At 46.2% G+C, this 10,218-nt stretch overlaps 1 protein-coding gene across 1 annotated transcript; it reads right to left on the reverse strand.

Annotated features, from left to right (window-relative positions):
- Positions 1–932: 932 nt before the first annotated feature.
- On the reverse strand, positions 933–3,648 carry LOC103206341 (15 kDa protein B-like). The gene is made up of 4 exons (XM_007951791.1): positions 3,472–3,648; positions 2,693–2,794; positions 1,838–1,930; positions 933–1,061 (listed from the first exon to the last, which is right to left on the reverse strand). Exons 1-4 carry the CDS (start codon positions 3,646–3,648, stop codon positions 933–935), a joined length of 501 nt encoding a protein of 166 aa, XP_007949982.1.
- Positions 3,649–10,218: the final 6,570 nt, after the last annotated feature.

Raw genomic sequence — 10,218 nt, forward strand, 5'->3', positions numbered from 1 at the left:
TGGGGGGGCGGGGACAACTTCAGGGTCCAGTAGAGGCATGCTTTAAATAAATGGAAATTTAGCAACGTTAATGGATAGTGATTGCACAACATGATTAATGTCACTAAACTGTATACCTGAAAAATATTGAATTGCCAGGAATTGGGTTAGATAGATAGATAGATACACACACACACAACAATAAATAAGTGGATGTCTAGCCACCCAGTGGAACATTATTAGGCAGATAGGATAAGTCATATGGTAGATCAATAGTGACTCATGTATGTATGTATTAAATGTATTAAATAAACTAGCTGGTTGTAAAATGGAGTGTATACCATGAAATTATTTTTAAATAGACTTTATTTTTTAAAGCAGTTTTAGGTTTACAGAAAAACTATGCAGAAGGTACCAGTTACCCAATTAACTGGTTGTCACAGTGACTGGGTAGGAAGCAGATGTGCTCAGGGTCCTACACAAAAAGAACCACACTCTCAGGATGTTGGGAGCACCCTGTTAAGAAATTCATTCCACAGCCACAAGCAGGTGGCTCGGGGGGCCCAGCTGTGAGTAGACATAGTGCTGTCTGATAGGGGACGCCTGAAGATCATGAGTTTGAAGATCCTGAGTGCACAGATGAAGGGAGGTCGCCTCTGCCCAGAAAGCGTAGGGGAGGCTTCCTGCAGGAGGTGACTTTTGGGTTCTGCCTTGAAGGAGGAGTATGATATGAGACGCAAGATGCAGAATTCTAGGGAGTGGGAAGCAGGTATACAAAGGCAAAGGAGCCTAGGCCAATTCAGGGCTCTCAGAGCCCCCTAAAAGTGGCCACCCCTGGGCTGGACAGGAAAGAGGGGGCTGAGGGCCACTTCAAAGCAGCAGAGAGAGGTGGATAGGTGGAGAACAGGAGGTCATAGTGGGGGTGCAGAGTGTCCCCCCTTCCTTCTCTGGCCCTAGAAATTACGAAGGATGTTGGCAATGATGTCGTACTTGGCTTTCTCATACAGTTCCCTGGCAGCAGGCGGCAGCTTGTTGATGTTGGCCTCCAGAGAGGACTCAGCAGAGCGCTTCTCCCGGGGAGCCTGCGGAAGTGACACCGGATAGTCACCCCCATCACCTAAGTTATTACCTTTCTTCATCCCCATGACCATTATTGACCTTTTCCGACCTCCCTAAGGCCCTTCCTGAGGCCAGAAGTCCCAAAGCTGAGACTGAAGCACAGGTAAGCAGGGCGGTAAGGTGTGGGATGCTGGAGATGGTCTGGGGCAGGCCTGGACTCTGGGGACTCATTTCCGTCCTGGCAGTTCCACTTACCTGCCAGGAGGCTCCACCTCAGATTTTAGGTTTTCCAAACGTTAGTTTTGGGGGTGGAGTGAGCCAAGGGATCTCTGAGGGTCAGAACCCAGAGCACCCTCAGTATCCTTGGAACTCCTACTCCCAGACGACTCCCAGCACCCGTCATCTCGGACCTCAGTTCTCTCCCCGCCCCACCTCCTGCCTGGCTAGCATTCATTCATTAAGTACCCCACAAAGCGTGGCTATTAACCCTCCCAAGAGCTTGCACTGAGAGGAGCTTAATCGGCCCCCATTTTCCAGAGAGTGAGCTGAGGGCCAACGCGCTGAAGTCAAGTGCCCAGGCGGCGGCACCTCAGTCCCGGTGTTAACTAAGAAATGAGCCGCCAGCGAAGGGGATGTAAGGAGTTAATAGGGTGATTTCAGGCAGCGGCCTGGACTTGGGACTGCCAGGCAGGGAGAGGAGAAGCTGGAAAGGGAGAAGAGAGAGGGAGAGGCGGTGAGAAGGGCAAAGGGGCGGGGACCGCTCGGCCTATCCCGTCTTCGCAGCGTGGCGCAGACCCACCTGTTGGTCGCGCGGGGGATCCTTGGAGCATTTGGCCACGAGGATGCGGATTTTCCGCACCATGAGGAAGTTGCCAGTGCACTTTCGCTCCTCCTGCAGGGGACCGAGGTCAAGGGTTAGAAGCGTTGGGGCCACCCCGAAAGTTGGGAGCTGCCTGGGTCCCTAAGCCTAAGGGGCGGTGTAGACCAGTGCGAACGTGCCTGCCTCCTTCCCTCCCCCCACCCCGCCCCATGGGATTTTCCCTAATCCTCCCTCAAACCAATGATGCTGGCCCGAGGGTGGTTACCCCGGAACCAGGGGTGAAAGACATTCTCTTCTCTTAAAAGAGCTATCTAGAGCAACTAGATGTGTACCCATTAAAATAAAGAAGGTCCCTGTAAGCCAATTATAGGGCAAAGGCATATATAAATCAGTGTGCCCAGAGGAAGCCTTATTTGTTTAAAATCTGCATGGGTACCCAAAAAAAGATACAGAGAATGGTACACCAAGTGTTTAATGTTGTCTATCCCTGAGTAGTGGAGTTACAAGAGATTTCTATTATGTTTTATTTTGCTTCTCCACATTTTCTAAACTTGCTGTAATTGTTACTTTTCTAATTTTATTTTAAAAATGCAGTTTCCTCTAGGTGGAGTATGACCTACTTTTACTCTTTTTTGAAAAAAAAAAAAATTGTAGCAGGTATTGCTCTTATAATAATGATTTACAATAATTTATATGAAAGGCAAAAAAAAAAAAAAAAGTAGTATTTAAAAAGGCTTCCACATTCAGTGCTCACATGACCAGATGAGGTGAGTGGAGGCAGATAGAGTCCGCCTTGAGGCCCCAGAGAGCCCTTCTCAGGGCAAGAACACTCACCCCGCCCTCCCTGAAAGCACAGTCTTGACGTTGTCTCTGCCAGATTGAGCGGCACACAGTCTCTTTAATCCTGAAGTTGAGAGGGATCCTTGAGGTGGAGTTCTAAAGAAACAGCAAAAAAATGAAAACATGACCATCTTTCTTTTATAGATAAAGAAACAGAGGCAAAGAGGGGTTAAAATTAAACAGTTGGAAGGGACTTAGCCTAGGTCTGCATGATCCAGCACTTCCCACTGAAGCAAGGGGGGTTATTAGGTGGCCTCAGCAGAGATTTAAGGCATGTTGAGCTCTCAGTGGGATTCCACTTAATAGCTGTTTGACCTTGAAGGATCACTTCTTGTCTTTGGCCCTCAATTTCCTCATCTGTAAAATAGGAACAAGAATCTCTGCCCCACGTGCTCAGCTGCCAGGACACCAGCCCAGTTGTTGCCTTTAAAGCAGCTCTGCAGAAGGCCTGAGTACAGGCCAGGCTCCCAGATGCAATGCTTTATCCTTGGGCAAAGCTCTTAGTTTAGCTGCTAGACCCCAGATGAGAATCTTGTTTTACCTGGAGGAACATCATAATAATAACAGCAGTATTAGCTAATGTTAACCAAGCACTTTTGGTCTGTGACAGACACCGTCTCCTGCTTGCTGTCATCACAGATAACTATAAGGCAGGTGTTACTTACTTCTCTGTTTCACAAAAGAAAACCAAGATCCAGGGATACATTGCCCAAGGTCACCCTGGAACTAGACCTCCTACCCTCTTCCCTGGCCTGGGCCCTGTTGACACCCACCAAGCTGTGTGGTGGGATGGCTTCTAGCAGGCGGAAGAGGGGCTTTCCTCTCTGTCGCTGATTGAAGAGTTGCACGGCCTGGGTGACAATCTCCTCATAGCTCAGTTGGTGCTGGGCTGCACAGGCCACCACAGTCAAGCCTACCACCAGCACCAGTGCCCTGTGGATCCCTGTCATTGTTTCTTCTTTAACCCACTGCCACTCATGGCCCTTTTTAGATACTATGCAATCTGTCTCAACGGAAGTAGATTGCCCAGTCTTCCTTCCGAGGAGTGGCTACTGGGTTTGAACCACCAGCCTTCTGGTAAGCAGTCAAGTGCCTTAGGCACTATGCCACCAGAGCTCCTATGAAATCAGTCTTGCTCAAGGGCCGCTGGTGACATGTGGGACTGGTGTCTTTCTGAAAGAGGGTTTCTCCTTTCCTTTGCTAAAAACCCTAGTGTTGGCTAATGTTCTGAAACACCATTAGCCAAGAGGCAAGTAGGCTTGGGCAACAGGCCAGGGCCTAAGAGTGAGTTTGCTTTGGGCCTTGGCCCCCCTGCCTGTGCCACAAGGAGGACACCTCCAGCTCTGAGAGTCCAGGTGTCTTTGCTATTTCTACCTATCTGTTCTGGTTTGATTCCAGAAACAATTGCCCCAAATTTACAAAATTTGCATATGACAGTTCCTCAGCCAAAGTTCACAAAGAGCTGGTCCAATCTGAGGCTGTGCTCAGGTTGACATCGACAATATTACATACATTGTTAAAAATTGGTTGTCAATTTTTTCAAAGATGAATCCTTTTGCACATACAGTACTGTGTTGTCAGTGAAGGCAAACACTGGTATACAGGTAGATAGATGGGTGGGCAGGCTGAACTATTAGGTATGTCTATGCAGCAGGGATTGTACCCAAGACCATGTATAGGGTTGGCAGACAATGGTTCTACAAGTGTATTTGTATGTTCTGTAAGAATTCCCAGGGGTATAGTAGAGCTGACAAGGGACAAGGTTGTAGTCACTTCTTGGTCATAGCCAGCTATCCAGAGGGAGTGAGTAGTTGAACCTGTGGGCTTGGGACCATAGTCGCAGGGGATATCAAGCTCAATTGGCATAATATACTATGCAAATCATCGTTCCACCTTCTACTTTGGCGAGTAGCGACTGGGATCTTAAAAGGTTGCAAGCAGCCATCTAGATGCAACAATGGGTCTCTCCTCGTCCAGAGCAAAGAAGAATGAAGAAAACCAAAGATTCATGGAAAGAATTAGTCCTCGTGACCAGTACACCATGCAATCCTCAGTCTAGATGACTATGAGACCAGAAGAACTAGATGGTACCCAGCTACCACTGTCAACCACTCGGAGGGGGATCTATGTAGGTGATCCTGAATAGAAAGGGAGAACAATGTGGAACAAACTCTAAATCATTTGGGAAAAAAAGGGTGGGGGACCAGGTTTGCTGGTCCGATAGAGCCTGGTGGAACCACTAAGACTATGGCCCCTAACTGCCCTTCAGGTCTGGAATTGAACCCACACCTGTCGCTTCCAGCCAAACAAAAGACAGGCATATGAGTTGAACATGTACCTGAGGTAGATACACTCCTTGGAGAAAACAATCATGGAAGAAAGAAGGGCTATTTATGCACAGGGAGACAGCTCGGGGGCAGGAGTGCACAGAGGGATGGACACAGAGAAGAGGTAACTATCAGAGGTGAGAGGGGAGCTGTTGCATTGGGGTAAATTGTAGTCAATGTCATGAGACAATGTGTGTGTGAACTGCTGTATGGAAAGTGAATTTGCTCTGTAAACTTTCATCCAAATCATAATTTTATATATATACATATAAAGCATTAAAATAAAAAAAAGCAATGGAATTTCATGTAAAAAAAAAAAAAATTGGTTGTCAGTTTTTTAAAAACCTGGGTGCCTGACTTACTTTGAGAAATCATAAGATCTGACAATCCAGGGCCCAGAGTCCCTCATTACCTGTGATGGTGGCAGCCCCTTCAGGGAGAGATTTGCTGTCTGCTGCCCCCTGGTCACCCACTGCAGGTAAAGGCAGGGCGAGGGAGGCTGACCCCTGTAGGATCACAGTGAGGATTCTTGGTTGCTCAGACAGGCAACCCAGAAAGCAAGGCCCACATCTACCCTGTGAGGGCTCCCATTTTCTAGGCTCTCTTGCCTGTGGGAATCTGCATAATAAAACTTCCACCAACATTGGATAAGGAGCTCCCATTCCCCTGAAGGAAATCCAGAAGCTGTGGAGGAGGATAGCTGCTGTAGGGTGTTCTCACTAAGGCCCACCGTGGAGAAACTGAAGCATGGAGCAATTCATGATATTGTCCCTCTTTCTCCACAAGCTAAGTTTAGAGCCAAGAAAATCAGAGCTCAAAGTGGAGGAGAGGTAGAATGCAGAGCAGTCCTGGGACCTGAGTTGGGGTAGGGGCTCTGGAGGCTCTGGAGGGAAGCTGGAGGGTGCAGGAAGTAGGAAGTGGTCCCCCACTTGCAGAAGGCCCTTTCAGGTGAGTGGTTCTACTTTACAATCACTTATGCTGCACGAAGGCAGCACCTCAGGTGGCTGAGACTTGTGACTCCTTTGGAACATCCTGCAGCATCCACACTTCCTTAAGAAGATGGATGGAGCAAAAAGTTTCACAAGGATGGGAGACCCGTGAAGCAAGAACACTGGTAAACCCTTGGGCAAGCCCCTGCCCTTCGTGGGCCTCAGCTTCCCCATTACTGTGATGGGGTATGAGGAGATGGGCACAGATTCTGGAAAACACTGAGCTCTTGCCCAAGGAGCCTGTGCAAGTCACTGCCATGGAGAAAGTGGCTGTGGCCACATTGGCCCTGGCCACATTGGCCCCATGGGAACTCAGACCACAGGTGTCCCAGAACCAACAGTGTGGACATAAGTTGTTCTATAACTCAGACCTTGGCTAAGAAGACACACAGGTTCACCCAGCCTTGGCCCAGTGGCTTGGCACCCTCCAGGAGGTGCTGCCCAGGCACTGGGCTCTCACTGACAAGGCCAAGAGGACTCAAAGTTCTGTTGCATTTGACTGTGCCTCTGCTCACTGCCTGGCACCAGGCAACCCAAGAGGGTCAGTTTGTCCAATCCCAAAAGCCCTATCTACCCTGGAAGCTCTTGCTATCAGAGGCCTGAATTTGGAGGTTTGTTCTAGGCAGGGACCATTCACAGACACTGGTAGTGGAATGACCCTTGCCCAAGAATTAAATCTGGTCCTGAGGAAAGAAACATAATTTCAAATTTTCTGTTGGGCTTTAGTGCAGGCAATGGGATGTCACGCCCTGCCTTGTGGCAACACTGTGTCTTGGCGCCATCTGCTGGCAGAGTGAACCTTGGGTACAGGGAGGTGTCTAGCTTTGTGAATGGGACTCGAGTCCCTGACCTTCCTGCATAGTTGCAAACCAGGCATGTTGGTACTTTTTCTAGAAGTAAAAAAGGTGAGCATTTGGGACCCTCTGAAACAACCTGTTTTTCTGCCTAATTGGGAGGAGTCTGCTACAAAATCCTCTCTTCAAGTTCCAGGAACCCAGTGGAAAGAAGGAACACAATGGGGACCCTTCCTGCTCTGGTCTCTACTTCCAGCTCTGACATTAGGAGAACACCTCCTTCCTCCTCTCCCCTCCTCTCCTCTCCTCTTTTTCTCCCTTCCTTCCACCATATCCTACCTCTCCTCTGAGCCTCTCTCAGAGCCCATATGGTTTTTGGGGCAGCCTCTTCCCCCACCCCATGCCTTAGTTTCCCCATTTGTCATGCAATTCTTATCTAAGAGAAATGGTCATGGGGGAGAGCTCTGTGTTTCCTTTTTGGGATGGTCATGACAGTTCTTCCTAGATATACCTTCTGGTGCTGTGGACAGAAGTCTTTCCAGGGTGTACAGACACCCACAAGTGTCACAGATCACATGGGACATGTAGCATGAACTCGACTAGATAATGCCAAGTAAAGTGGTGGCTCCAGGTTATGGTCCCTTGTGAAGTGGATGAGTGCTCATGTCACTCCACATCCTCACCAGTACTTACTGGCTGATACATACTCATCAATCTGATGAGTATAATGTGGCATTTCATTGTGGTTTGGGTTTGCATTTCCCTTGTTGCTGATGAAGTTGGACATCTTTTCATGTTTTTGGTTGTTCCTGTTCCCTGTGAAGTTCTCATCCAAATTGTATGCCTATTTTTCTATTGTTGTTGTTGTTAGGTGCCGTCAAGTCATCTCCAACTCATAGCAACCCCATGTACAGCAGAACAAAACAGTGCCCAGTCTTATGCTAGCCCCACAATCTTTGCTGTACCTGAACCCATCATTGCAGCCACTGTGTCAATCTAGCTCGTTTAGGGCCTTCCCCTTTTTCGTTGACCCTCCACTTTACCAAGCATGATATCCTTCTCCAGGGAATGGTCCCTTCTGATAACATGACCAAAGTAAGTGAGATGAAGTCTGGCCATGCTCCTTTCCAAGGAGCATTCCGGCTGCACCTCTTCCAGGACAGATTGGTTAGTTCTTTTAGCGTCCGTGGTAGTTCCAACATTATTCACCAACAACACAACTTAAGAGCATCAACTCTTCTTCGGTCTTCCTTTTTCATTGTCCAGCTCTCACATGCATATGAGGTGATTGAAAATACAATGACACCACAGTGTCAACCACACCTTAGTCTTCAAGGAAGTATCTTTGCTCTTCAGGACTTGAAAGAGGTCCTCTGCAGCAGATTTCCCCAGTGCTATGACGTCTGATTTCTTGACTGCTGTTTCCATTGGTGTTGATTGTAGAACCAAGTAACATGAAGTCTTTGACAACTTCAATCTTTTCTCCATTTATCATGATGCTGCTTATTGGTCCCATTGTGAAGATTTTTGTTTTCTTTGTATTGAAGTGTAATCCATACTGCAGACTGTAGTCTTTAATCTTCATCAGTAAGTGTTTCAAGTCATCCTCATTTTCAGCGAGCAAAGTTGTGTCGTCTGCATAATGCAGGTTGTTAATGAGTCTTCTGCCAATCCTGATGCCATGTTCTTCATATAGTCCAGCTTCTCGGATTATTTGTTCAGCATACAGATTGAATAAGTATGGTGAAAGGATACAACCCTGATGCACTCCCTTCTTGATTTTAAACCATGCAATGTACCCTTCTTCTGTTCGAACGACAGCCTCCTGGTCTATGTACAAGTTCCTCATGAGCATAATTAAGTGTTCTGGAATTCCTATTCTTCTCAATGTTATCCATAATTTTTTATGATCCACACAATCAAATGCTTTTGCATAGTCAATAAACACAAGTAAACATCTTTCTGGTATTCTTTGCTTTGAGCCAAGATCCATCTGACATCAGCAATGATATCCCTCATTCCATGTCCTCTTCTGAATCCAGCTTTCATTTCTGGAATTTCTCTGTCAATATACTGCTGTAACTGCTTTTGAATTATCTTCAGTAAGATTTTACTTGCATGTGATATTAATGATATTGTTAGATAATTTCCACATTCTGTGGGATCACCTTTATTTGGAATGGGTACAAATATGGATCTCTTCCAGTGAGTTGGCCCGGTAGTTGTCTTCCAAATCTCTTGGCATAGCCAAGTGAGTGCCTCCAGTGCGGCATCTGTTTGTTGAAACACCTCAGTGGGTATTCCATCAATTTCTTCAGCCTTGTTCTTCACCAATTCCGTCAGCGCAGCTTCAAATTCTCCTTTCAGTACCATTGGTTCTTGATCATATGCCACATCCTGAAATGGATAAACATCGAACAATTCTTTTTGGTACAGTGACTCTGTGTATTCTTTCCATCTTCTTTTGATGTTTCCTGCATCATCCAATATATTGCCAATAGAATCTTTCAATATTGCAATTTGATGCTTGAATTTTTTCTTCAATTCTTTCAGCTTGAGAAATTCCAAGTGTGTTCTTCCCTGTTGGCTTTCCAACTTCATGTCTTTCCACATTTCATTATAATAATTGACTTTGTCTTCTTGAGCTGCTCTTTGAAATCTTCTGTTTAGCTCTTTTATCTTGTCATTTCTTCCATTTGCTTTAGCTACTCTCCATTCAAGGGCAAGTTTCAGAGTCTCTTTTGACATCCATTTTGGTCTTTCCTTCCTTTCCTGTCTTTTTCATGACCTTTTGCTTTCTTCATGGATGCTGTTCTTGATGTCCCCACAATTCCTCTGGTTTTTGGTCATTGGTGTTCAGTGCATCTAATCTCTTCTTTAAATGGTCTCTAAATTCAGGAGGGATATAATCAAGGTCATATTTTGGCTCTTGTGGCCTTTTTTTTAATTGTCTTCAACTTCAATTTCAGCTTGCATGTGAGCGGTTGATGGTTGGTTCCACAATCAGCTCCTGGTCTTGTTTGGCTGAAGATGTTGAACTTCTCCATTGCCTCTTGCCACAGATGTAGTCAATCCGATTCATGTGTACTCCATCTGGCAAAGTCCACATGTATAGCCACCATTTGTGTTGTTGAAAAAGATATTTGCAACGAATAAGTCTTTGGTCTTGCAAAATTTTATCATGCGATATCCAGCATTATTTCTATCTCCAAGGCCAAATTTTCCTACTATCAGTGATTCTTCTTTGTTTCCATCTTTTGCATTCCAATCACTATGATAATTAACACATCTTGATTGCATGTTCGGTCAATTTCAGACTGCAGAGCTGGTAAAAATCTTCAACTTCTTCATCTTTGGCTTTGGTGATTGTGCATAAATTTGGATAATAGAAGTATTAACTGGTCTTTCTT

Source organism: Orycteropus afer, unplaced genomic scaffold (genome assembly GCF_000298275.1).
Source record: "Orycteropus afer afer isolate SDZICR_OR568_19922 unplaced genomic scaffold, OryAfe1.0 scaffold00311, whole genome shotgun sequence".
NCBI lineage: Eukaryota > Metazoa > Chordata > Mammalia > Tubulidentata > Orycteropodidae > Orycteropus > Orycteropus afer.

Coding starts and splice junctions, on each gene's coding strand:
- LOC103206341 (XM_007951791.1), bottom strand. CDS start 3,648: ATGACAGGGATCCACAGGGCACTGGTGCTGGTGGTAGGCTTGACTGTG. Junction 2,795..3,471: donor CCATCCCACCACACAGCTTG/GTGGGTGTCAAC, acceptor CTGTTTCTTTAG/AACTCCACCTCAAGGATCCC. Junction 1,931..2,692: donor GTGCTTTCAGGGAGGGCGGG/GTGAGTGTTCTT, acceptor GGTCCCCTGCAG/GAGGAGCGAAAGTGCACTGG.